Source organism: Phalacrocorax aristotelis, chromosome 1, assembly GCF_949628215.1.
Source record: "Phalacrocorax aristotelis chromosome 1, bGulAri2.1, whole genome shotgun sequence".
NCBI lineage: Eukaryota > Metazoa > Chordata > Aves > Suliformes > Phalacrocoracidae > Phalacrocorax > Phalacrocorax aristotelis.
Window position 1 is genome coordinate 30481390 of NC_134276.1, and position 26999 is coordinate 30508388.

Genomic DNA, 26999 nt, shown 5'->3' on the forward strand with positions numbered 1-26999 from the left:
TCTCATTTTTCCGATTATCCGTGTATAATATTCCTTTAAGAAAATTCCTGATAAGGGTTTGGAGGTTTTTATGTTTTTATATTAAAAAAAGTTTTATGAGATGTTAATCCACCCCAAAACTTCAGACCACCTAAGAAGACCGTATTTCTACCATTTAGAAAGTGAGCAAGCTGATAAACTGCAAATCTGTGTGTTCTTCTCCACACTCCTGTACCCACTTCTCTACCCTTTTGCCTCATTTGCAGTTTGGTTTGGGTGCCTGGCACAGGTCCTGCACTAATGCCAGGCTAGCCTGATAGTCCCCTATAGGAAGCAACAGAGGTCTACCTGCTGACAGGTGTCTATCAACTGATGGAGGAGGTTTACACCTTTAGGAAACAAAGCTTTTTTTCTTTTAAAACCAATACTAATGCTCAGCACCACAACAACAGCAACAATAACAGTGCTGGTAGTAGTAATATAATGCTAACATTGATAATAACAACTTTACTGAGAACATGCTGAAGACCTTTAAATCCTATAATACTTATTTCACTTAGCACAGTGAGAGGTGTGATTTTCAAAGCAGAAATAACAAACTAGGTAGAAGATACAATCCCTCCATTCTTTCCATTATGTGTACCAATGGAGAAGAAATGGCGCTTTTTTTTTCCACAGAAAATCTGGGATTTTTTTCACTAAGGATGAAAAGTTGAAATCTCAAAAATTTTTGTAAATTGAAATCTAAATAACCCAAAACACAAAATATGGATCAACACAAGCAAAACACTGATCTTCCCCCTCCTTGATGCCTTTTGTCTATACCTTAGCTTAAAAGCAGACTGAAAAAGATCACAATGAAAAAAAATTTAAAACTTTAAAATATATGCTTAGGTGTTTAAATGCATTATTCTGACTTTCTAAATATTTTTTTTCCTGATTTTTAAACAAAAAATGTTGAAAATGGATGTTTTCCAACAGACAGTTCATGTTCACGAATCCAGAAATTTTGACAAAGAGACAGTCTGGGGGAAATTCCTGCTTAATTCTAAGTCACCTTTGCCCTCCTCTAAAAGCCTGAGAAACTCAGCTCTTTCACTGTATGGGTCCCAAAGCATGTCACCGTGGGAGTCAGCATCATTATCCTCATTTCCCGTAGTGGAAGACCGAGGGACTTGCCCCAGGACGAGCAGCAGACCAGCCACAGAGCCGAAATGAGAGCTTTCCCGTGCTAGTCCCAGCTTGGTACTCTTTGGTCTTTCTTGTGTGACCAAAGAATGGGTCTCCAAACTGGTAGTTTGTGTGTAGCCCTGAGACGTGTTTGATACACCTGGTTTTGGAAGAGCCAGTGACAGTAAAGCCCTGCTCTTAGAAGCAGGAGAAAGACCAGCACTTCTCCAGAGGGAATTGCTGTGAGATGTTCTGCTGAGTGACTGAGGCAATGTAGGGGGGGTCCAAAAAGAGAGTGGGGCCAGGCACATCCCTCCTCATTTCCCCCAGCAAAGCAGATTTATCTACATTTATAAAGAATGCAAAGGTGAGAGAATGCTACCTAAAGTTTAACTAGGTACCAAATGGAAAATTTAGATAAAAAGTCTTTCAAGGAAAAATAATGAGCAGAATTACAGTAGGAACAGTTGCTGTACGGATAAGGCAAAATATTTGACAAGGAAAACATCTCTGAGAAGAAAGCACAAGGGTAGAGCTATCATAGCCTCTGAAGCCTTTTCCCTCAGACTTCTATTTTATAACATATTTCTAAAACGCAACACCCACAACTGTTTTTCTTCATCTATCAAAGCATAAAATTGCCAGTCCTTTGACCTAACTTAAATGAAGGAAGTAGCAATGTTAGGTTTAATTAAAAACAGCAAATATTTGTACAGCTGTCCCTGGTTTCACAGCACAGAAATAGGTTTAGCATAAAATCTTACAGTTTTAAATCCTCTGGGAACCATATACAAAAACATATAGGATCCTTCTGGCTGACTTGCCAAAGCCAGAAATGCCTTTTTTTGGAGTTATTTCAGGTGGGGCTCATTCAGCCTTCCCGTTTCCAACCCACTGTTTTCCTACTTGAGATTTTGTTTCTTTTTTCCGTGCTCCAAACACGGTACTGTCAGCTTGACAGGTTTGGATGCATTTGATGCATTTTGGGATTGTGAATGATAGTAGTAAAACTGAGAGTAGGCTGAGAAGTTTTGACTTAGCAGCAGCTGTAGCTTTTTGGTGAAAACCCTGATGGCCAGACCCGGCTGGCTGTTTCCAGGGGCCTCTGCCTCTAGGTGTTGGTGTCACTGGGAGGCACCTGGTGCAGGATGCAGAAGCATCAACCAGATCTGTGCCGAGCATCCCCAAAACCAGGAGGGGTTTGGAATGAAAGGTTTCACTCCTGGCCCGTGCTCTCCTTTTAAATTACACATTGAAACACGTTGTAAAATCCTTCAGCACCAAGCTTTATAACACAGCCTCCGGAGGGCTGACTCCACGCACACCCCACCCCCTCAAATGGGCCAGCCTTGGCAAGCCTGCTCCTAGCAGGGACCATGGGAGGATTTACACTGCCTCGTGCAAAAGGCTCAGTGGCCCTGAGCTCTGCACCCACCCGTCCATCCCTCCTGGGGACTTGCAGGTTTCAACCTGCCAAAGCCAGCCGGGGTGGGGGCTGCAGAGGCGGGTGGGATGGGTGGCCACCCACCGCGGGGCCAGAGATAAGAGGGAAGAGGGAGGGAAGGGGCCAAACTGTATTTAGAGAGCCGCACCCAGGTCTGGAGCGGGAAGGGAGGTGGGAAGGCTGATGGCCAGTCCAGCTGCTCTGCTTGTGTCTATCAGGCACCAGGCAAAGGCTCTCCGCACCCTCCGGGCTGCTGCAGCCTCCCATCCTCCCTGCAGCTCCCCGCAGCCTTCCCACACCCAAACCTTCAGCACCAGCGGGTCTGGCCCAGCTTGGCACAGCCTGGGAGAGGAGACAGAGGTGTCCCAACCTGGTGGGGCTCAGGAGCTGAAGGAAGAGAGAAAAGCCCCAGGGAAATGCCCTGAGGAAGGAGAAGAGAGTGGAGACCTATCTCCTGTCAGCCCACATGAGCCCAGGCCAGAGAGGCTGGCCCAGCCAGGGCTGGCAAGGCATGAGACACTTCGAGAGACGGCTCTGCGCAGCAAGATGTCCCGACTAGTAGAAGCGACTTTCCAGCTTGTACAAGTAGAACAGACTCTCTTGCTTCCTCTCCTACAGCAGCATCCTCTTCCTCTCCACACAAAAGTAAGTGAGAGACAGAAGTGCACTTATCTCGGGCTTTTGGCAGAAGGGCAGTGGACTGCACCCGTAACTGCACATGCTGGGTCTTGCCATGTGGACTGGAAGAGTTTCATTTACGTTAATTTTCAGTTAAGTAATTTAAGCCTACAGCCTGCAAAACAGAAAGCTACTGACAGTTTAGTGTAGTTGCATCACAGGGGTTCAGGGGATAAAAACACTTTTTGGCAGACTGAAGGCTTACTGACATGCTGAGTAGCCTGGAAAGATTATTTAGAGCTTTCTCAGAATCCAGCTTTATATGTCTAAATATATATAAATGCACATAAACTGTAAAGCTATTCTCCAGTTCTAAAAGAGCCAAAAACCAACACAAGATGCAGAGATGACCAGTAACCTGCAGGTGAAACGTGACTCACCCACAGAGCCCACAGCTGTTCTAGATTGACACGCTGTATATCCAGTGTATGAGGCCCAAAGAACCTATACCTGTAAAAATCCTAAATTTTCCGATAAATGCAATGGTTATGCATATTACCGCAAGAAGTGTAAGAAAAAGCCTAGGCATGGGCTTGCAATTCATGGGTTTATTTGTTGGAGTCCAATATATCTCCTATGTCTTGTTCCAAGTCAGTTTACTTTGGCATTGGTCAAAAGGTATTTACCTTATGATTAGTCTTGGGTGTACCATACAGAACAAGATGGCAGTTATTATCCAGTTTTTAGTGCCAAAGGTTCATGCCACAGAAACCCCATTAGCGGTAGACACCAACTGCGGGGCCAGCTGAGCTAAAACTAGAATCTGCTCTTTTACTTTTATGCCAACCTTCCCAGCACAGACCAGCACAATGTGAGAAGCTGGGGGATACTGAAGCAGCAAAGGTGTAACCACTTAAAGTCTCATCTGGTGGATAAATATTTGTGAACAAAATTTTGCTATGACTTCTGGTTTCTCAGTATCTTGGTGACGAATTTGAGATACTGCAAAATACTGTTTTCACGTGTGCTAGAATCAATGTACTGAGTCCAGCTGGCTTTGTGATTGTTCACAATTTGATAAAAATCAAATGCAAGCTATCTCAGATCAAGGCACAGCTCATTCATAAACTCAGTCACCAAGAATCAGAAGCAACCTTTGAACATTTGGGTCCGAATATTTTCAGTCTCCAGAAATATCCAAGAGTCCATTAGGAATAGATATACCTAAAGATGGAAGGAGCGCCATTGGAAGCTATGCATGATGTAAAAAGAGTTTGTTAAAAGTCAGATGAAATTATTAGACATTTTTCTTCAAAGATAAGAGTACAGTGACAGTTTGGACTTTTGCAATATCAGTTTTCCAGTAAGACTTCTTCATTGCTCTTAATTTAGAATAAATAAGGCTAATGACATTTGGGCTTTGTACAAATAAATGCTAGCTTGATGAAATACAGCCACCTCAACAAAGGTTTTATTTTCTTCCTCTTCTTTCCCAGAACTACTTTAATATCTACTCGTATGAAAGCATGTGTTTAGAATACTGTTTACTTTGGATTCTGACTTTCCTATTCTACTTGAAGCTAAGTCCTTTTTTCACTGAAAACCCATTATCATGACCTGGTGAGCTCTGGGTCTTTCCCCCCCTTCCCTTCTACAATGCAGTTACATAAATTGTGCACTAGGTTTCCTCAGGCCCTGCATCACGGATAACTGTCACCTTTAATTGCGAGCAGTTTCACTGCTGCAGATTTGATTTTGAAGTAAATTGGATTCCAAGGGATCCATTAATATTATAACCTGTTCATAAATTCAGATGAACAACCCCTTAAAAACAAGCTCCCTTCAAAATGGCAGCCCTTGGTAGCATGTCCTTCCACTCACTGTTTTTGAAGGAAAGCTCTGGGTTTATGTCTCACAGCTACTCATTCATGCTAGTAGTCAGTATTTGATACTTCTCATTTATTGCTACAGTTACATCTCATTCATTTCCTTCTTGACGATCCTGACCTGCCTGTTTTCCATTTTGTTTTGGGGTTGTTCCTTGTTTTCTTTTTATTGGTTTATGGTATCAGTATTGGTTTATCAGCTGAACTGGTTCAAAAAATCACTCTATAAAATGGTCCCAAAACAGATAGACATAGGCTTGAAGGAAAAATAGATTAAAGGAATGGGAAAGACAACTCTGAAATAGCCCGTCCTGTGAGGTACTGGGAACAACGCTTTCTTCTGCGCCCCAGTGCCCATTAGACAGTGCTGGTCCTCAGCAATTAAAAGGTTGGTGCTAATTTCTGATGAGAAGCAACACCCTCACAAGAATTTGGAGGGGATCCTTTGCTGGCGACAGCAAGTGCATTGTTACTGATTTTGCCTGCAGTACGACTGCAATGAGAGTGCTTATCAGAAGGGTCTGCATGAAGATGGGGAAGGGCAAGGGGCCTCTTTCCTCCCATCCTGGGATCCAGGTGACTGCATCACCCCACTGCCTAACCAGTTGTTTACTGGCATTGCACCCCCAAGCAAACTCCTCGTTCCTTCTGCCTCCACAAAGACGCCCTGTAATAATGTCCATGCTTTTTCTCTCCCGTAATTACACACTGCCAAGGTGAACAGAACGGCCTTTTTTTTTAACAGAGATTCTGTATTTTAAGCAGCAATGTGAGTGCATTTGAATAGGAAAAATACAAGGTATAAAAGCTTCCCAAAATAGCAGTGTGTGGCTTGCCCTGGCTGTGCTCAGGTGCAGCTATGCATTACTCCAGCTTTTTGATAACATCCTGTCTCCTGCGCTGAAGTTACCGAGGGGTCACGAGGACAGTACTAAATCAGAAATGTGTAGTGGATTGAACTGGGCCAATCTTAACGGCAGCCAGCGGGGAATGGAATATAAATCATGCTAAGAAGTTAAAATAGCCATCCCATTTGCAAAACAGTCATGGTATTTTCTTTAAGGGGGAAAAGAAAATAGTGCCCTTAAAAGGTGCCAGATTGGCAGGGCAGGATAATAAAAAAACTTCTGACCGTGCAAGTTTCTCCTGCCCCTGTGCTATGGTGCTGCTGCTCTCCCTGGTGTGGAGGAAGAAGGACGGGGTGGCAGGCTTGGCACTCCTAGCCAAAAGGAGCACATCAGCAGACCTGCACATCCACCTGTAGTCCCCCTGCCCTGGTTCTTCCATCAGAGTGAAACAATGCAGTTGCTGTGAACAGAGAGCTTTGGCTGGAACTTGGGAAACAAAGGATAGTTTATGACCTTTGGAAGAAGGGGCAGGCTGCTCAGGAGGACTACAAGAATGTTGTGAGGTTATACAGGGAGAAAATGAGAAGGGCCAAAGCCAAAGCTGAACTTAATCTAGCTACTGCTGTAAAAGACAATAAAAAAATATTACTATAAATGTATTAGCAACAAAAGGAGGGCTAAGGAGAATCTCCATCCTTTATTGGATGCAGGGGGGACAAACGATGAGGAAAAGGCTGAGGTACTTAATTCCATCTTTGCCTCAGTCTTTAACAGTAAGACCATTTTTCTCTGGATACCCAGCCCTCTGAGCTGGAAGACAGGGATGGGGAGCAAAATGAAGTCCCCATAATCCAAGGGGAAATGGTTAGTGACCTGCTATACCACTTAGACACACACAGGTCTATGGGGCTGGATGGGATCCACCCAAGCGTACTGAGGGAGCTGGCAGAAGTGCTCACCAAGCCACTTCCACCATTTATCAGCACTCCTGGCTAGCTGGGGAGGTCCCAGTTGACTGGAGGTGAGCAAATGTGATGCCCATCTACAAGACGGGCCAAAAGGAGGTTCTGGGGAACTACAGGCCTGTCAGTCTGACCTGGGGCCAGGGGAGGTTATGGAGCAGTTCATCTTGAGTGCCTTCACGGAGCACATACAGGACAACCAGGTGATCAGACCCAGTCAGCATGGGTTTATGAAAGGCAGGTCCTGCTTGACTAACCTGATCTCCTTCTATGACAAGGTGACTTGCTTAGTAGATGAGGGAAAGGCTGTAAATATTGTCTACCTAGACTTTAGTAAAGCCTTTGACACCATTTCCTACAGCATTTTCCTTGAGGAACTGGCTGCTCATGGCTTGGACAGGCATAGTCTTTGCTGGGTTCAAAACTGGCTGGGTGGCTGGGCCCAGATTGTTTTGGTGAACGGAATTAAATCCATTTGGTGGCTGGTCACAAGTGGTGTTCCCCAGGGCTCAGTGTTGGGGCCAGTTCTGTTTAATATCTTTATCAATGATCTGGACAAGGGGATCAAGTGCACCCTCAATAAGTTTGCAGACGACACCAAGTTGGGTGGCAGTGTTCATCTGCTTGAGCGTGGGAAGGGTCTGCAGAGGGATCTGGATAGGCTGATTCAATGGGCCAAGACCAATTGTATGAGGTTTAACAAGGTCAAGAGCAGGGTCCTGCACTTGGGTCACAACAACCCCATGCAATGCTACAGGCTTGGAGAGAGTGGCTGGAAAGCTGCCTGATGGAAGAGAACCTGGGGGTGTTGGTTGACAGCTGGCTGAATATAAGCCAGCAGTGTGCCCAGGTGGCCAAGAAGGCCAACAGCATCCTAGCTTGTGTCAGGAATAGTGTGGCTAGCAGGACTAGCAAAGTGATTGTACCCCTGTACTTGTCATTGGTGAGGCCACACCTCGAATACTGTGTTCAGTTTTGGACCCCTCAGTACAAGAAGGACATTGAGGTGCTGGAGCATGTCCAGAGAAGGGCAATGAAGCTGGTGAAGGGTCTAGAGTACAAGTCTTCTGAGGAACAGCTGAGGGAGCTGGGGTTGCTTAGCCTGGAGAAGAGGAGGCTGAGGGGAGACCTCCTCGCTCTCTACAGCTACCTGAAAGGAGGTTGTAGTGAGGTGGGTGTTGGTCTCTTCTCCCTAGTAATAAGTGATAGGACGAGAGAAAATGGCCTCAAGCTGTGCCAGGGGAGATTTAGATTGGATATTAGGAAAAACCTCTTCACCAAAAGGGTTGTCAAGCAATGGAACAGGCTGCCCAGGAAAGTGGTTGAGTCACCATCCCTTCAGGTATGTAGTTATGTAGATCTGGTGCTTAAGGACATGGTTTAGTGGTGGACTTTAGTGCTATGTTAATGGTTGGACTTGATGATCTCATATGTCTTTTCCAACCTAAATGATTCTATGATTCTATTCTAAATCAGCCCAGTAGCACTTAATTTGTACCTAGAGTGAGTCACATCACCAGGACTCAAGTGATGGCATGAAGGGAGCCCTGCCAGGCTTCCTGCAGGCAGGCAGGGGTAATGGTGCATTGCCCCTGCTAAGCCTGCCTGCAGTGGTGCCAGCCACAAACTTTGTTTTCCTGCTATATTGAGACCCATCCCTGGGGAACCGCAAGTTCGTTGCAGGCCAAACAACAGCACAGCATCAGACATTGCTGACTTTGGCCATAGATGAACCAAAGACCTGGAGATGTCTTGTTCCTCAGGAGAAGAGCAGCAAGACCTGGTGTAGCCAGGCATCTCTGCTGGCTGCTCAGCACAACAAAAGCCCAGAGCTCTTCACCCAGGGGATTTGTACATTTTGGGAGAGGAATATAGAATAGGTGGCAGTTGCTAGATGACATTTCTAATGGTAGTTAATAAGCTTGTTTTCTGGTTGCTGTTTTCCTGACACAAATCAGAGATAGGTTCTCAGTACCAAAGTGTCTCGTTCTTCCTTACGCAAGAGAGCTGAAGACTGATTCATAAATAATGGCTTAGGGGTGACGGAAATGAGATAAATTGCTTTCATTAGAATTCGCATAAAACAGCAGCAGAGTCCCTGCTTGCCACCACAGATTGAACAAATGTGCCAGTACGCACGTTTTTCATTTTGCAGCCACTGATATTATGAAGCTGTTTCTGGACCTAACAGCTTTGAATGTTCATTTTTTAAAGTAATTAATATGAAGAGTGATCCTGGAAAAAATTGCTTCACCCTCCATAAAGTTATTTGCAAGCAGTAGGCATCAATACTCGTTTGTGTGGATATTTTTTTAAACACTGACAAGTGGACAATTTGAAGTTCTTCAAGTGAGGAATTGCTTCCAAGATCTTTCTGGAAGTTCAGAGGAAATGCACCTGCACCTGCTGCGTTAGGAAGAGGCTTTGCAGCAGCAAACTGCAGAATGAGCTACACTAGGGGCTTGGGCGATTTTTTTTTTCTACAGGAGTAGTAACTTTACAAGACAGTATTAGCAACTCCACCATTCTTGGTGGTATATGTCTTAGGAGATATCCTCAAAACACAACTGTTGTGGAAAACAGCAGGTGGGAGATGGTTACAGACTTGAGGTTGCGCTTATCTGCCTCATGGAGACTTCCCAAAGACCAAGCTGCTCAAGACGTGTTCTCTTTAGGGTCATTAGAGAAAGAGGCACTCTAGATTCAGTTCATCCTATAACAGCCATCTAAAATAGGTCAGATAGATAAACTGTTCCTATTGTTCCCCATTGACTACAGGCAGAGCCTCTGGGGAAAAGCTCTGGCTTAGACTTTCATGCACCCAAAGAATGCCACAGGAATCACTTTCTAAAATGACCTTTTTATTCCTCCAGAAGTTGAACTATCCTGAGAATTTATACTCGAAAAATATAAAATAGGTCAGTGGGGGTGGAGGTGCTGAGTTACCAGGAATGGATGTTAGGAGCTCTGGCAGTCCTGCCCCAACCCCCAGATTTTGGCCTGCCAGTCATGGAGAGCATCCAGGACCTGGACGAGGGCACCACCACTGCCACTCTGCCTTCAGTGGAAATTTTTTCTACCAGGGCACATGGAGATTAAGAAAAAATATTGAGGGTTGGCAGTGGGCCGGGGTCTAAAATTTGAGCATGCTGAAGAAAAAAGCAGCTGTCTGTAAGACCTAGCTGTAGGAATCTGTTTGATGGGTCAGGTTGGCATCTCTGAGTAAAATAAAAGACGGAAGAAAGCAGTTTGTATCTCCTCTAAGGAAGCCTTTATAAAGGTAGCCTCTTCATAAATGCAAAGGAACTTGGTGGGTAGTATCAATTTTATGTTGAGGTTCAAAAATAAAAGCTGGGCCATCAGAAACATACTGAAACTTCAGCCTACCACTGAGTGACAACTGCATGAAACAGACCCAGAGCAGTGGAAAATTTTAAGCCGTAAATTAGAGAGACTTAAAACTAGTAGGCTATGCTGGTTTTATTCTGAGAAAGGTTCTTTATTAACTCATCTGTCTAAATGTATGGATCTTGACGAATGAAAGCTGCAGGGAGGATCTGCTCCTGTCCTGAAATTTAAAACACTTAAAATCAAATCACTGCAAATATTCCTGTTACCTTCTCTTAAATGGCAAAGTACCGCAAGAGCTGTTGCTGTCTATCAGTTCAGCTCACAAGGGCCCTATTTTCTGAGGTTAAAACGGAAAGAATTTTTAGTCTGAGACTTTTTCTTTTCCTTCAGGTAGTTACTGCCCACTTTTAATGAAAGGAGAGAGATAAGTCAAGGTTTTATTCTCTGTCATGTATCCTAAAGCTCCCATGTGCTGGACACCTGCAAAAGCTAGCAAAGCTAGCTTGTTTACTTAGTGCAATTTATTTGACCTTTTAATATATTTGAGTAAGGATTTTATACCTAAGGCAACTTTACAGAACAGATTTGAAAGGTAACCTTCAAAAGAAACATCAAAATCTTTCTGAAAAAGGAAACTTTGGAAATATATGTGAAAAAGTCTGCTTTTCAACTAACCCCCTGACTCAGGACTCCCTGGCTTTTCAGCACAGGAGCGTACCAGAGCAATGAGTTCACCTTGCCCACAGCAGACCCACAACTGCTATTGTACAATACCTAAGGGCCCAAGAATGGTGTTGGATGGCTAGTATAGGTATTTCCATAACAAATGCCTTTTATTTGCTGGCTGGGGCAGTCATTCAGCACTGGTTTTGATGTTAACCCACATTTTAATCCTTCAACTGCAAATCCTTTTTGCTGTTACCATTATGAATCTGGGATTGTCTAGGTGAAATGGAGTTTTAAAAACTGGTTTCTTTGTTGTTTTTAACAACAAAGGTAAAACCCACAATAAGTCTGAACCTTCATGCTTTTAATAATAGTATTAAAACTCAGTTCCCTCTCAGCTAAAAGCACAGGTTGCTACTAGCTAAATGGGTAAATACATCAAGTGAAGGAAGTAAGAGGTGCCAAAATCTGGTGTGTACCACATGCTACAAGAGAAGGTTCTCCCATCACCTGCAGCTTGTCTTGGAGCGTTCATTGTGCCAGAGACCTTGCGAAGGCACGGGCTGTGACTGAGATCACATTTGCACATAGATGCTGATCCTGCTGTCAGGAGGTGTCTTGTCCTCTTCACCTCCAGCATTCCCAGCACTGAGGTGCCTCTCCCTTTGTGCTGGCACAGCCCTTTCCTAGAGCAAACCAGGCTGGGGAGCCATTGCAAGTTAAAGCTCTTAAAGCCCTAAAAGAGGGGTAGGAGCAGATGGGGGTGCAGGTGAATGTTTTCTTTTAGTAATTTTGTAGATGTGCATAGTAGAGGTGTACCCCCCTTACAGTGCTCACAAACCTATGCTGGCACAGCTCAATGGCAGGCCATAGTCAAGGTCCTACAGCCAGCAACACTACAGGTCCTTAGGGGAAAACTGGCTCCACTTACCTTTTTTCTAAACACAACAGGCAGGGTTTAAATAAGCTGCAACATATGACATTAGTTTGACTGGATTATGGAATGCATTTGCCCCATGCAGAGCATTTCCCCAGCACAGGCAGGTGTTAGAGCAGCACTTTGCATGCTGCAGGCCACACCACATCAGAGGGACTGGGAAGTCTTCATTATTTGTTATGGTGTGCAAGCAGCAGATCTGTCAAAGTCATCTGCCTCACTGGTGATCTGAGTCACGTCACAGGTGAGGGACACTGTATGGAAGTGATGCTTCAGAGAGGATCGCTGTCACAAAGTTCCCTTGGGAGCCATTGGGAGCTTTCCAGAGACATCTGGATATAACACTTCCCTAAGGGCCTACTCTTGCCTGTCAGGGTAGGGGGAGTTGAATTGCTCGAGGACAGCTACAGGAGGTCTGTCTGGTAGAAACAGAATTTAAAAAAAAAAAATAAAATTACTGATGCCTGGGAAGAAAGTGCCCTTTAAAAATGAGTAGGTGAAACTGCTACCCAAGGCTTCCTGCCAAGACAGCTTGCAGAGTATTTAATGGTTACACTACATGTATCTCAAAACTGAAGACGTTTCACACTAAATCACAGATGAACATTCGTGATTAGGAAGTTTCTGCTTAGAAAATCATGCCTAGGAAACTTGGGGAGCATTATTTTTCACTTACTTCTTTTTGCTTCTGCTTTTAGGATAGCATTGAGTTTAGAAACATCTGTAGTCACATGGCTTTACAGAAAGAGGGACAAAAATTTGAGAGAGACTTACATGAAGCCCACCAGTGTTTGAAGATGATCATTGAGAAACTAATTTGTTCATTGGCAGTTTTCCCCTCCGATTCTTACATCCCAGTCCGATCTGCTCTGAGACAAATCCTGCAAAATCTCCTGGCAATGTGAAACAGCAGGCTACCTGGCTAAGGAACGAGCAGAGCCTATGAGCTGTAATGGTCCTATAAAAATAACAGATAACTTGAAAGGTGGATCCCGGAGATTTTACTCTAGCAAGAGTTCCTGCTGACTTTAGAGCAGTGAAGACTTCCCAGTGGAGATGGTGTTCCTGCAAAGTACTGAATAGCCTTCTCATATCAAACTCATATCAAAGTCATGTTAATGAAAGCTGGGAACATCTCCAGAAGTTGCTCTGGAGGAACAGGAACTCAAATATTAAGGTCTCAAAATGAATACAGAAAGATGAAGGCTGAGAAGACAACCATCAGAAATCTCTCTATTTTCATCACAGCTCAGGAAAATGTGTTTTCAAGTAATTCTTTATGGAATGGACACTTGAGAGAAACCGAGAAGATACAGTGCTTAAATATGGACTCTTTCATAAGAAGGTATACATCCTGATCACGTTGCAAATAAAGACAGCCTGCTGAATCTTTACTGCATTTTACCATATTATGCCAACATACCAATAAGGTGAAGGTGCAGTATCTTCCACTGAGAAAAGGAAAAAAAGAAGAAAAATATGTGGGACCAATCACTTTAAAGCAATAAAAGGTCTTGGTAGATGATCCAGTGGAGGTGAATGGAAAGCAAAGCAAAGGAGGCATTAACACGGTAAAGCAAAGGTATTTATAAACTGAGGTGAAACATTTGTGAAGATTGCTTTGCAGAGCCCCTGTGACTGTGCAGCAGACAGCATAAAACTCTGCTGTCCTACTGCCAAATCAGGAGGGTTTATGAAGTCACTTACTTCTGTCAAACAGCTGCAGCTGTAATGCTGAGAAGAGGCATTCCCCCCTTTTCTGCAGTAAGATTTAATGTCTGTGTGATTGCTGAGCAGGAATAACGGCTTGTAAAACTTTTTTTTTTTCAAAGGGATAAATTAAGCTCCTTTTAACTGTGATTTGGGTAGTAGGTGAGGGAATTTTGTAGACTATGAGATAGAAAAGTATCTCTTTCCATTGGCTGGAGGAGTGAATTTCCACATGTGATTTTTTTTCTTTCTTTTTTTTTTTTTTTTAATGTGTGATCATGAACATCATCAGCTGAATACTTTCCGAGTGTGGTTCCATACTCTGATTGATTTGCCATATTTTATGTTCACACTTTAAATGTTACGCTGGTGTCATTCTCACAGCTATAATTAAGGCTACCTCAAAACACTTATTCACTGGATCTTAGTGTGAATGCAGACAACTGCCCTGGATTGAAATTTTGCATGGGATGTCTCAGCGTAGAAGTAATTTAGAAATGGGAAGAGAAAACATGAAGGTCAGGCCAGCACCGGCTATCTCCTCCTTTTTTTTTCTTTCAAGTGTGACTCCGTCCCTCAAGGGAGGAGGGAAAAGGGCTCCACTGGGAGCAGAACGTGGTGGTATTTGCCGAAATGTTGTGATCTCCAGGGCAACGCTGAGCATAATGGCAGGCAGGAAACAAACAGAGGGGGTGCGCACAAAGGTGTTATACATATCCCTACACAGGTATTAGTGAGTGTGTATTGACTGTCCTGGCACCACCCTTCATAGTGAAGGGCCAGAGGCCTGAAGAAGTCCTGTGAAATCTTTTGGCCATTTTTCTAATGTTATCCCCTCAGAGGAGAGATACATGGGCAGCAGAAAGGCCAGGGGAGGAAAATGGGGTGAAGGCAGCCGCAGCTGCAGCCCTGAGGTCCCCCTGCTTTGCAGAGCACAAAGTGCTGACATTGCCCCCTGACCTTCATGTGCCAGCCACCCGCCAGAGCCCAGACCCCTCTCGCTCTGGCTGTGAGGGGCTGTTTCTTTATTTCCCACCATTGAGGTAGGTCACTTCCTGGCTTTCTCCAGTCATTTCTGTTAGTTCACTCAATCTGCTGTCACACACAAACACCCTATTACAGGGTCTGTGTTCCAGTTTCTTCAGCGGGGCATTAGTCCCGAGCACAAAGGGTTTTATCTCCAGTTTCATTAAAAAGTCATTTAAAAGAAAAGCTTCCCCAGGCTCTCTACCCCTCACTTGTATCCAGGTCAGTGTGCTGGAAGCCTGGTCTGAAGATCAACAGCAAGATCCTGTTGACTTCACCAGGGACAGAATCTGAGCTATGCTCTCCAGGTCAAAGCTCACTTCATCAGCGTTGCTAACAGGGTTGGCAATGGGAAGGCTCTGAAACAAAACAAAACAAACCAAAACAAACAGGCTGATTTCAACTCTCTCTGCTCAGTCACATACATGTGCACACAAAATTAATGACCAAGTACAGAGGAATGAAAACATTTGGCAGGTAATTTTCTCTTCAAGTTTCTATGAAACTAACAAGTGCTACAGATTAAAAGTACATTACATCTAAAAAAACACTCCAGCCACAGTTCCTTCCACCAAATTGGGCAGGTTTCCTTCTAGATGGCTGTAGGCCTGCAGAGATCCCTAGCAGGTACAAAACACAAAATCTGGAGACTTAGGGGAAATTTACGCCTTCTGAGTATGACTCTCCTTGTTTTTTTACAAGAATTAGTGTTTATGCTGAAAATTTCCAGAACTCTTTCTTTCCCAAACATTCTTACATAAAAAGAATATTTTAATTCAAGGTCATTTAAAAAGAAAACATTGTTAAATTCTTTGAAATTCTGGATAGAAATTTAAGAATCCCTTGGGAAACTTCATCTTGCATCTGACTATACAGCACAGGTTTTCAATTCCTCTCCTTGTCCTCGAGATGACGGTGCAACAGAATGGCAGGGCAATGGGTTTTCAGGCCCTGGGTCTGCAAACACTTTTGCTATGGTTTCATGACTCAAAGTGCTCACATTACTGTGGTTTAATAAGTTACCGCCCATCAGCCGAGCTGTGGCAACTGCCTGTGCACATACAATTAGCTCACCCTAATTGCAAAATGTGCAACTCACCCCCTTTCAGGAGATCAGTGCAGCTGCACATTTATATCAAGTTACCCCTTGGCATGTTTGAGGCTCAGGGCCCCGTTTCATCATACCTTAATCGAGATGAAGCATGGTAGAAGATGTGAGCAACCCACATACCCCGGGGAGGGGATTCACAGCTTGCCTGGCCTCGTGGCCCCAGCAGGCTGGCAGACCCCTGCCATGGCAAGCACCCCTCGAGCCGGGGTGCGAGTTGCTCTCTGCAGTGTGTTGTGTTTGCTATGCAACAGGCAAAAATCAGAGCATCAGAGAGAATAGCCTGAAATGCGCCTTACTGCCTCCAACATGGGAAGTAAGGATGGTGCAAGGGAACCTGCTGCCCAGGAGTAGCTGCCCTCGCTCAATGGTGGCTATGTCACCAGCTCATGCATCACACACACAATGCTGTCGCACCTAAAAAAGACAACCTTTTTTTATGCTAAGATACTCCTCTCTGGGTTCAGATGGAGAACGAACACCGTTTGCACCTCTGTGATTTCATATGCCCACCCCAACATCCTGCTCCAGAGCATCTGTGTTTCAGCTCTCTCCGTATGCGTCTTCTCTTTTCTGTTGTGATTTCCAAATAGCACCACCCAATTTAGCACCACTGCTGTGCATATGATCCACAAAATCAGCCTGTTCATCTGGGTTATGTATTTACATCACTTGCTACCAGGCATTTGAGGAAACATGTTCCTCCTCCTTACCAGTCCTTTTGGGCTTTGATGACTCAAATCCTTACTCACGTGAGCAGCCCTTGCTTGAACATGTACTCTGTTGTTCCAACTGGGTCTTCCTACAGTAGAGTCTAAAGGATCAGGATATTTTCCACCAGCATTCCAGGTTTCAAGCACAGGATACACTTGCAACATCAGGAAATCAGTGAATAAGAAGCTGAACTAGCAAAGAAACCCTGAGCAGGAATGTATCAACGATTCCATCAGATAAAAGTATTTTCTCATTATACTCACCACGTGGGGCTCAGGTTAACAAATGGGGCGAAGTAGTCCAGGAAAATAGAAAACCTATATAGTAACACAGTAAAAATGTACACACACCCTTTTTGTTGCATCTGTAGAACTACTTGAATTTTATTTCCAAAACCTAAAAAATGATGAAATTTCAAGACTGAAAAAATAAATTAGGAAAAAAGTTAATGATTTTTCAGTAAATATTTTTTTCCTAAATAGATGTCATGCTAACTGCCCTGCATTTTATTTTAGCTACTTGGCGTAGTGTGAAATTTAAATCAGAAAAGAAGTCTGGAAGATTTTTTTTCCAGAAGGTGTTAGTTTTCACTCTGACCAGTCCTATCATCTGGGTAACCTTTTTATATCCCTGTAATAAATTTCATCTGTCATTCACCTTTGAGCAGTGCACCTGTGCTCGTGAATCCCTATTCTGGGACTGCTTTAGCCTTCCAAATTGCTGACCAGCTTCAAACAAGCACAGCTGCTTGTTTGCCAAACATGAAAGCATGTTTCTTCCACAGCCGACTCCAAATACTTGGTCTTAGATCAATGCCAGGCTAAATGTGCAATATTTGATGGACCACCACAGCTAGAAATTGAGTATTTGCAACAATTTTAAGCTGAATATCCCATTGCTTGGAAGTGACTGTCACTTTGAGTCTATCCAGACAATTCAGACATCGCTAAATTTGTTTTTAGTTAGGTGCAAATTTGAATATGCTACAAATATGTCATGCAAAGCACCCAAAGCTGCTCTAGAAAAACTTATTTTATAAATGTACCTCACCAGAGTATGTTCTGGTTTCTCTCTTAGCTTTGTTTGTGGCCACTACAGAAGGACTGTGCAAAGAGCGCTGTTAGGCAGTGGCATCACGCAAGCAATGGAAAGAAGAGTAGTCAGAGTTAAGTTGTCCTGACAGTCCTTCAATTCTCCCTTTTGAGCAGGCATAAAGTAGAAGTTTTTAATTCCATGATTACAAACTCTTTAGCTGAAGGCTCCTGCTCCACTGTGCGCAGAACGGACAGTGTTGTCCAAATGCGATATTTAGTTCAGCACGCAGCTTCATGTTTGCTGCCCGCTGCTCTGCTTCAGGGAGGCGGTGGGAGGTATTGCTGTTTTGCAGAGGAGGAGTTGTGGCACGCAGAGATGACAGCTGAGAGCTGCCACCCGTTTGGCGGGCCCAGCTGGAGAGCACCTCAGCAGCCAGAGCGCTTGGTGCCTCCGACGGTCCTTGCTGAGCCCCTGGCCCTGCTGTGTCCCTTGGGCTGATCCCTCCCTTGGGCAAGGCAAGGCTGGGCCTGGGCTTAGCCACCGGATGGGGACAGACAACCCAGGAAGGCTCTCAAAAGCTGCATGTGCACCAGCCTGGACTGAAACAAGATTACTCAGGCTTTTACCAACTTTTCAATTTGCAGCCCAGCTCACAGTACTGGAACTCGGGTGTGCGTAACTTAGATGTCCCACGCAACCTTGTTTCCCCCAGAAGAAAACCAACAGGAACTTGCGACGGAGCCCAGCCAGCCCAGGAGTCTTGCCGGTGTCCTCCGTGCTGGGCCATGGAGCTGGGCACAGTGCGCAGCTGTGTCCCCCGGGGTGGCGAACAAGGGGCGCAGAGGAAGCACCAGCAATATCGGTATATATTAGGCGTTCTAAGCCCCTGCTCTGGAGGGGCTTCGCTGCGCCTCCCGCCCGGGAGCAGCGCAGCCCCTGCTCACGTTTAAGTCATTTCGAGCCTTAAAACCGCCGCAGGCGAGGCGCGGGGGCTGCGCGGGGGCTGCGCGGGGGCTGCGCGGGGGCTGCGCGGGGTCGCCGTTCCGGCGGCCGCCCAGCGGGTGGCGCTGTCGAGTCGCCGACGGGGCGCGGCGCGGGGCTGCGCGGGGCTGCGCGGGCGGAACGGGGGTCCGGCCCGGCGGCCCCGCCGTGGGTGGTGGGAGGCGGCGGGGCGGGGCGGGGGGAGCGGGTGAGAAAACGGGAATGGAGGGGTATGAAAAGGTGGGAGGAATTAAAAGCGGAAAAAGTGATGCATCCCTGGGGGCCGAGAAGGTCTTGGCGTCTGGTGTGGGGGCGATTCGGCCGCAGGGGTATGGAATAAGGTGGGGGAAGGAGAGGAGGGAGTGAGGAAGGAGACAAGGAAAGAAGGAGAGAAAGAAAGAAGGAAAGAGAGAAGGAAGGAAAGAAAGAAGGAAAGAAAGAAGGAAGGAAAGAAAGAAGGAAAGAAGGAAAGAAAGAAGGAAAGAAAGAAGGAAAGAAAGAAGAAAGAAAGAAAGAAAGAAAGAAAGAAAGAAAGAAAGAAAGAAAGAAAGAAAGAAAGAAAGAAAGAAAGAAAGAAAGAAAGAAAGAAAGAAAGAAAGAAAGAAAGAAAGAAAGAAAGAAAGAAAGAAAGAAAGAAAGAAAGAAAGAAAGAAAGAAAGAAAGAAAACTTCTCCGTGCTTTCTTCCCCCAACTTTTTCAGAAGATCGAAATAATTAAGTCCACTATTGCTATTTTTTATTGCTATTAAATTTCCTCCCACTTCCACACTATCTACTGCTATTGAAAGTGGAGGAACTCAAATACTACAGGAAGGCTATTTTCAAATATAATATTTGTGAAACTCCCAAAGCACTGGAAATCTCAAGAAGGGGTTGTCTGAGGCTTTCAGCCCAGTTTCTGAATTATGCCCCCTCTATAAATAGGAAATTTTTTACCACTATAACTATGTAAAGAGACAGGTTTCTTTTTTTAGTCACATAGTTACTTTGGTGACACCACAAGTGTAGCTCTGCCTTCACTAGTGGTAACATATACCAGGATAGCATCTACCTCTCCTGAGGAGGAAAAATTGACCCAGTGAAGAAGAGCCTTACAACTGGTGCATAACTGTAGGCTCGCCAGCAAGAAGACTATGCCGCTTTTAATGTCCACAACATCCAACAGGTAAGTTTTGTGTTCAGAGTCACGCCAATGGGCTCAACACTTATCAGCAGTATGAGACTACACAAAATTGACTATTGTTTGGTCTTGCTGATTTTAATGGCAGTTCTGGAAACGCTGAAAGTTTTCTACATAAAATCAGATGAAGGAAAGATGCTTAGTGCTACAATAACAGTCCTTAACCCAAAGACTTTACTTGCTTGGGTTGGGTGTTTTTTCAGGAAATCACATTTTCCATCTTTTCTTCTATTTCTTTGCATCACCCCTTGGAAGGTTGTTAGCATTGCAATGCCCGAACCCTGGGTTTTGTTTGTCCCCTGCCCATTGCACGCCAGCAAGGATGGGCGCAGTACTGCCAGGAGACACGCGACAATACCCACGTGCACATGAAATGAAGTTAGAATAGCCCACTTTCCAAAAGGAGCTGCTAATCATTTTTGCTTTTCCTTTTTAAAGAACTGCTGGTGAGTCAGGCGTGACATGGCTCCCATAATCTTCACAGATAATTAAGCAATTCATACCTTGTGTCTGTGGGTAGATGCTGCTGTCAAAACTCAGGCCCATTCTGCAAGTGGCTGAAGTGCTTTCTTTGGGGGAAAAAAACCAAAAACCTCTTGCTTTCTCCCACCTTTGATTAAATAATCCTAAATACCAAGACTGTATAGTAGGGAAATTTGCTTGTGTGGGCCATTGCTTTTGAAGCTGATGCGACAGCTTGTTGCACGACTCTTCTCTGTACACATTCTTCTGTTTCACTGTGAGGAATGCAAGAGATGAGCAGAGCAAGAAGCTTTTGATTTTTATTACTGTAAGTTGACAAAATACAGCTTTGTCAGTTCTGATGTTACGCTGACAACCAGTGTTTCACACCTCAGCAGTGTGGAAGTGGTTACAGTGTCTGTAGCACAGGCTGAGGAGTCCCAAGGCTGAAATGGGTGGACTCCATATGAAGCCAGGCTCTTGCTGACAACCATCCCACTGCAGCACCAATGTCAGAGTGAGCAGGAAGAAGTCCTGCTCCCTGCACAGGTTACCATTTACCTGTGTTAACAGGATATTCTAAGTAATACATGTGTTGTCTTCAGTTTCCTGAACTTTTTTTATGGACAGTGTTGTCCAAAATACCTGCATCGTCAAGGAGACCTGCAAGGGCCTCAGGACATCTGGACTCTGACAGAGCAATACAAAAGTTGTGCTAGGGGTGAAACAGGCTGCAGCGTCGAACCAGATGTTTAAAAGAGATCCAGGCTCTGCAACACAAGGATATAAATTAAGCTGGAGGAAAAAATAAGGTTAGACTCATGGAATCCTCAGTTAGAGGTGAAAAACAGCCTTTGTCCTCTTCTTCCCCACAATGAAATAGGATGATTTCTTTCATAACTGTACCGTCCAAACCACTTCTTAGATTCATGGCTTATTTCCATTATTTTAGCAAAGGTGTGTCTCAGTCTGCACATAATATTTGAAATAGGGGGGACTTGTAGCACTTTCCAGGTTGGCTAGTCCATAACCACATAGAATAGTACCATGGAAGAACAACTCCTCAGTCTCATGCAAAGGGAGGAAAAATTGAATACAGTTAAGACAATGCAGATGCAACCCAAATATTGGAAGGATTTTTCCAGTTGCTGGACGTTGCAGATGGTGGAAGAGTCCCTCCAGAAAATACTGGTTCACCCTTCATCCTGGCACACACTGAACTCATCTGAACAAAGCAAGAGCAGACACTAGAGGAATCAAACAGTCAAGGAATCAAATAGTTTTTGATAGAAAATCTCATAGACCATTTCCAGGTATTTCTCCCCCCACTTTTTTTTTTTTTTTTTTTTTTGTAATGAGAAAAGCAGTTATGTTAAAAACATCATGGGGAGTAATTCTGAACTGGCAGAGAGATGGGATAGTTGATTGAATAGATTCTTTCCATCTCTACATTTTGTGATCTATGAACTCACCTTCGGGAAACTTTTCTCATTTTAGACCAAGTTTCACTCCCCCAGGGTTTTCTGAAGAAGGTGGGATATTTAACCTGAGCAGCATTAACACTACCACTGCACTTTGGCTTTAAAAGTTAATAAGATGTTTCAACACTAAGAAATGTTGTCATAGAGTGACTTTTCTCTGATTTGCTTTCTTCCTGGAGGCCTCCCTGTAATATTTTCTGCTGGTGCTTCACACTGCAAGCCAGAGATACTACTGTTAGCTGGACCTGCTGGAGACCAAACCTGCTCTGCAGCCAGCCTGATGTCTGCTGCACCAAGCCCTCTGTGACTTCCTTTTGCTTTCCGTCCCATTCCTCGCAGGCAGAAAGCTCATATGAGGGACACTAATGCAATGTAGTGTCCAGTGCCATTTCTAACAAAACACCAACCTTTCCGGCCCGCAGTGGATGTTCCCCTTGCCAAAGACTGTGAAGTTACTTGGAAGCCCTGAGAAGTCCTGCAGCTCCGTGCTGCTGGGAGCACTTCAGATTAGTGCTTAGTGAGCATGGCGGTGTCCTCAGACAGTAATCCCACTTAGCGGTGCTCATCGTAATGCAGGGTAACTGAGTGGCAAGTGTCCAAGACGTTCTTTTAAATTAAGGAATCCACAGAGAAGTTCACATGGGATCTAATGACTCACAACACTGTTTTCTGCAGAGAACAAACAGCAAATTAGGAAACAGCCTTCAAATCAGGAAAGGTAGGGAGGAGGGGACTGGTGTCCACAAAAGCCGCCCAAGGCATTTGATGAATTACCTGGGAATGAGGGGCAAGAATAGTTTGTAGGAGTGACAGTCTGGGGACAGAGGTGTGGTGATGTCCCCAGCCCTGCAGAAGGCTCAGGGAGGTTCCCAGCCATGCAGTGACTGGTTTTCCTCCAGGTTCACTCCTCTGCAAGCCACTCCTGTCACAGCACACAAGTGTTGCTTCGTCTGGGTTGATTTCTCCTGGACGCTTGATTTTTCTCCAAGCAACTGCATTTATAGCCAAAAGTCCGGGAACGAGAACAATGTCTAATTCAATTTACAGCTCAGAGGATGTAAGGAGGAAGTAACATGGATATCAGTTCAGGAAAAAACAATAACCTGGAAAAAGAGGCAGAAGAGGACATTCACCCATTTCAGCTAGAACAGTTTGTCATCACGTGGAGCTAAGGGGACAACATCAGCCTGAGACTCCAGTGGCCTACAGCTTTTCTTCTTATTATAAAAACTTCCAAATTAGAGACAGTGCAAATTTATGTAAATAACAGTGTATACCATGTACTTCTTCTTGGTGTAAAGCTGGCTTCTGGAGCCAAGAAACAAGAAGCTATTAAAATTTGAAAATAAAAATCAGAGAAGTCTCGCTGCATTTATATTTGTTTTCAGGCTGGAGCTTTGTGGCTTGGGGAACGGATACGCTGACCTTTTGCTTGTGTGCTCTTCAGCTCCTGCTCTGCCACAGGCAAGTGAGTGCAAGTGAGCTCAGTGGTCCTCCCCAAGCCCCGACACACGCAGACTCCAGTGATCAGGAGCCTATGCTGGTCTTGCCACAGATTTCCTGTGCGGTCTTGGATAGGAAGGTGTCTGTGTGCCTCAGTTTTTCCATCTGTAAAATAAGAATGATGTTACACTGCTTCACTGGCGCAGCTAAATTTCTGCTTAAAAAGCAGTCTGTGACCTTTGGATGGATGGTGGTAATGAGCTGTTTGCCTTATATATAAGCATCATTTGGTGCGATATAAATATTTTTTTGTATTGTAAATACTGTGTTTGTTTTGTGCAAGTGAATGAAGTCCCAATGAAAGCGAGAGACAGAGTATTTTGCTTTCCCACATAACTCAACCAGCGTTCCCAAGTCCTGATCTCTAACACCTCTGCTATTGCAGTCCTGTGCCTCTCTTGAGCAGAAACTGCTGATCGTGCCAAATTCTCTGGTGTTTTGTAATGTGGGCTAACATGTGCCGGGGTTTGGATGAGACCATTAGGCTCATTATCACTTAAGGCCTGCGGCAGTGCTGGAGCTGGAGAGCACAGAAGTGAAAGGTCAGTGTATCTCTTCTCTGAGCTACCCAGCTCCTGTTTGAAAACAAATAAAAAGATCATGTGACTGTTAAGATTTTTAAAAATTTTTAATAGCTTTATAGCCTTTCTGCCTCCAGAAAGTCAACTTTACAACAAAAGGAAAATTAGGCACTACTGCTTTTGTAAACTCACATTGTTCCTTACTTGGAGAGTTTGCTTGGAATGAGAAGAAAAACTGTAGACCTATTACTTCTCTCATTTTTCTAATGTTGTGTGTCTTAGTCTATGTGTATACTATTAGCCAATATTTAGATGGCTCTCTGGAACAAAGTTGGTGAATATAACCATGCACTTTGAGAAATTAAGGTCCGAATAGATACTGTCAAGCGATTAAGTTACCACAAGCTAATCGGTATCTCAAGAGAATGATTAAAGTGAGCACTTATCTCGGGTGGGCTGGGAACATGCGCACAATCAATTGCTATGGCTTGGTAGATGATGAATAAATGGTTAAACCACAATAAGTTGCCAGTTTGCCACATCCATGTCCTGAAGGACATGATGGTATCCCCTTTCCACTTCCAAAGATTGGTCTCAGCTGCTTTTCTAGCTTCCCTTGAGTCAACAAGAGAGGCATGCACTCACAAGGGGGGAGATGATCCCACTTACTTTGTGCACCTGGTTTGTAATGTTAGAAATCAAACTCTTTGATGGCTAAAGTTGGTGAGATGAATCCCACACAAAATACCTAAAATGATATTATTAGTGAAACTCTGCCTGTTCTCGAAGAGGGGTAGCCATTGAGATCCCCCAGATAAGGCTTACCAGCGGTTGTCAAAACCCAGAGGAGGAGATCCAGTAATCCTAAACCTCAGTAACTACCTCTAGCAATGAGGACAATGGACAATTCTCTGCTGCTACTGACTAAAAGAAAGTCAAGAATGACCCTACGTGCCTCCTGACATTAGAGTTCAACAATAAGCTCAAGTTACTTCCCAAACAAATCTAAAAAAAAATGCTATACAGCCGGGAATCTCATCCACTGTTGTTCTGGATTAAAAAAGGCACAAATTAGGGTATCCTGGCAGGCTGATAATATTACTGAAGAATTACTGGGTTCATCAAAACCATCTCCAACACCCCTTGTTAACTAAATACCTTTTAGTAATACCTTTCTGCAAGCTACAACAGACTTCTGCCATAGAATACATAATGTAAACCACCTCTACATCAATACTTCTCTAGCTATTGGGTATATCACTAATTTGTAAATCAACAGTCCAGATGGTGATAGCATCAAAACCCAACTTGAACGTTCTTGAGTGGGACCAAAATACAGCATATCGGCCTGAAGGTACTGGCAACATTATTTATTTTATCCTCACTCACAATTTTACTCTCAGCCCGCATTTCTTCCAGAATATGAGTAGATACATGAGAGTTAAAATGACCTGCAACATGCCAGCCTTTTCATGGGACATCTGTAGAAGGATTTCTAAGTAAGTTCGTAAATTCTGTCACCAAGCTCAACCTGTAGCTAGGATGACATATTTGCCTGTTGAGCTGGAAACCTGGATTTCCATTTCAATTAATACCACAGATTTGATAATCATTACCCTGCTACTGCTCTATCTCTGGGGTAGCCCGTTCATGTATAATTTTCCTGGACACTATGGATAATATCAAAACAGGTAATCCCCAGAATAAAATGTTGTGTGTGTATATATATAACACATTATACATAAGGTGTATAAATAAAACCTACAGACCAGCTTAGCAACTCAATATACCCATCAAACATCTAAGAAAGTAGGTAATGCAGACAAGCCCTCATATACCACTACCACCAACACATTTGCTTTTGTTTTTCAGTCTTTCTGGTGTAACTAGAGATGAAAATTGTGCGTAATTCCATCAGAGTCTATTTTTGTGTTTTTCATAAACCTCTCAGCAGTATTCAATGACTTTTGACTCAGAACTTCTGGAGCTTCACCCTTTGCTGACCACTGTACCTGGAATCTCACCTGTATACCTTGCCACAGACTGAGGTACCCTTTCTATACCATACTGCTCATGATGAGGCAATGCCATGCAATACATTCCATACAGTACCTCCTTTAATGCCCACCTATTTCATATTGCACTGATTTCAGCAAGCTTGGTATCAGGTCTTGGGCAAGGGTTTGGAAGGCAGCACAGAGTTTATAGCTAGATATAAGCTTAAGCTGCAATTGCTCAATGATTTTCTATATAGGTTCCAGGATGAGATGGTATGTAATAACTGGATATAAGAAGTCCATGTGGGTTGTCTTTTGGTACTGAAGTAATTCCTTATGTGGTTCTTGGATGGCTCCTTCAAACACATGACACAGCTGTCTCAAGTAGTATACTCGTTGAGGAACAGTCCTTCTTAGATCATTAGGTTGTCCACAACAGTGTTCTGGTTGACACACCTATGTGTAATATTTTAATCTTCTATCAATATAATCTCTCATATTTTATGTTATTTTTATTCTACATTTCAAAGTTAACTTTGCAGAAAACTTAATAAAACCCCAAATTTTGGTACCACTGAAATTACTAAAAATAGGTTCACGAGCTGTATCTCATTAAGGGCATATATAAAAACAAAATGGAAATTTTTTAGTGTAAGCAGTTTTCAACTTCTAAATGAACAAGGAAAGGTTTGAAGATTTTTAAAAAGTAAAATATATATCTATGTTTTCAAATCTCCTTACTTAAAAAAGGCTTATCAGATCAGGCTTAAACTTTCCAAAAATATTCTTCTTTGCCAAGAGACCACACGTGAAGTTTCAGGTGGGAAAAAATTTGGCTTAAAAAAGAAGAAGAAAAAAATAGAGGGTCTTAGAATAAAAATCAACATGGAACTGCTACTGTAGTTCCATTATAAAGACTCATAAAAAACATTTCCAGTTGCTCTCCAGTAGGTCTGATTTCCATAAGTAAAGCCCCACTTTATTTCTTCCACAGTTCCTTATAGGTCTTTAAGGAGCTATGAAAACTCTCTTGCCAACAGGGAATTTCTTGCAGAAATAAAGTATCTTAGGAAACATTTTTTTATAGATTTGGAAACATATTAATGATTAAAGGCCTGATCCTTCAGAGCTGAGCATTTGCAGTTTCCATTGGCTTCTGTGGGAATGACAGATGCTGGGCACCTTTTCATATTAGATATAATATCTGCAAACCTCAACTCTGTGATTGCACAAAGCTTGTGAAAAACCTTAGTGCTTGCCCTCCAAACCACACAGGGCAGGTCCCCGTATTCAAACCCGAGAGTTTCAAATCCATGATTCCAGTCCTTAAGATCATGGGACAGACTTAACATTCATGAGCTTTTCCAGTTTTTATGTGATTCGTGAATTTTAACCACTTTTTAAAGTAAGTTTCTTGCCTT

The 26999-nt window shown here is 43.7% G+C and overlaps 1 protein-coding gene across 1 annotated transcript; it reads left to right on the forward strand.

The window, feature by feature from the left end:
• The first annotated feature begins 2760 nt into the window (after nt 1–2760).
• On the forward strand, nt 2761–13385 carry DLEU7 (deleted in lymphocytic leukemia 7). The gene is made up of 2 exons (XM_075081911.1): nt 2761–3238; nt 12560–13385. Exons 1-2 carry the CDS (start codon nt 2777–2779, stop codon nt 12764–12766), a joined length of 669 nt encoding a protein of 222 aa, XP_074938012.1. The 5' UTR covers nt 2761–2776; the 3' UTR covers nt 12767–13385.
• The last annotated feature ends 13614 nt before the right edge of the window (nt 13386–26999 follow it).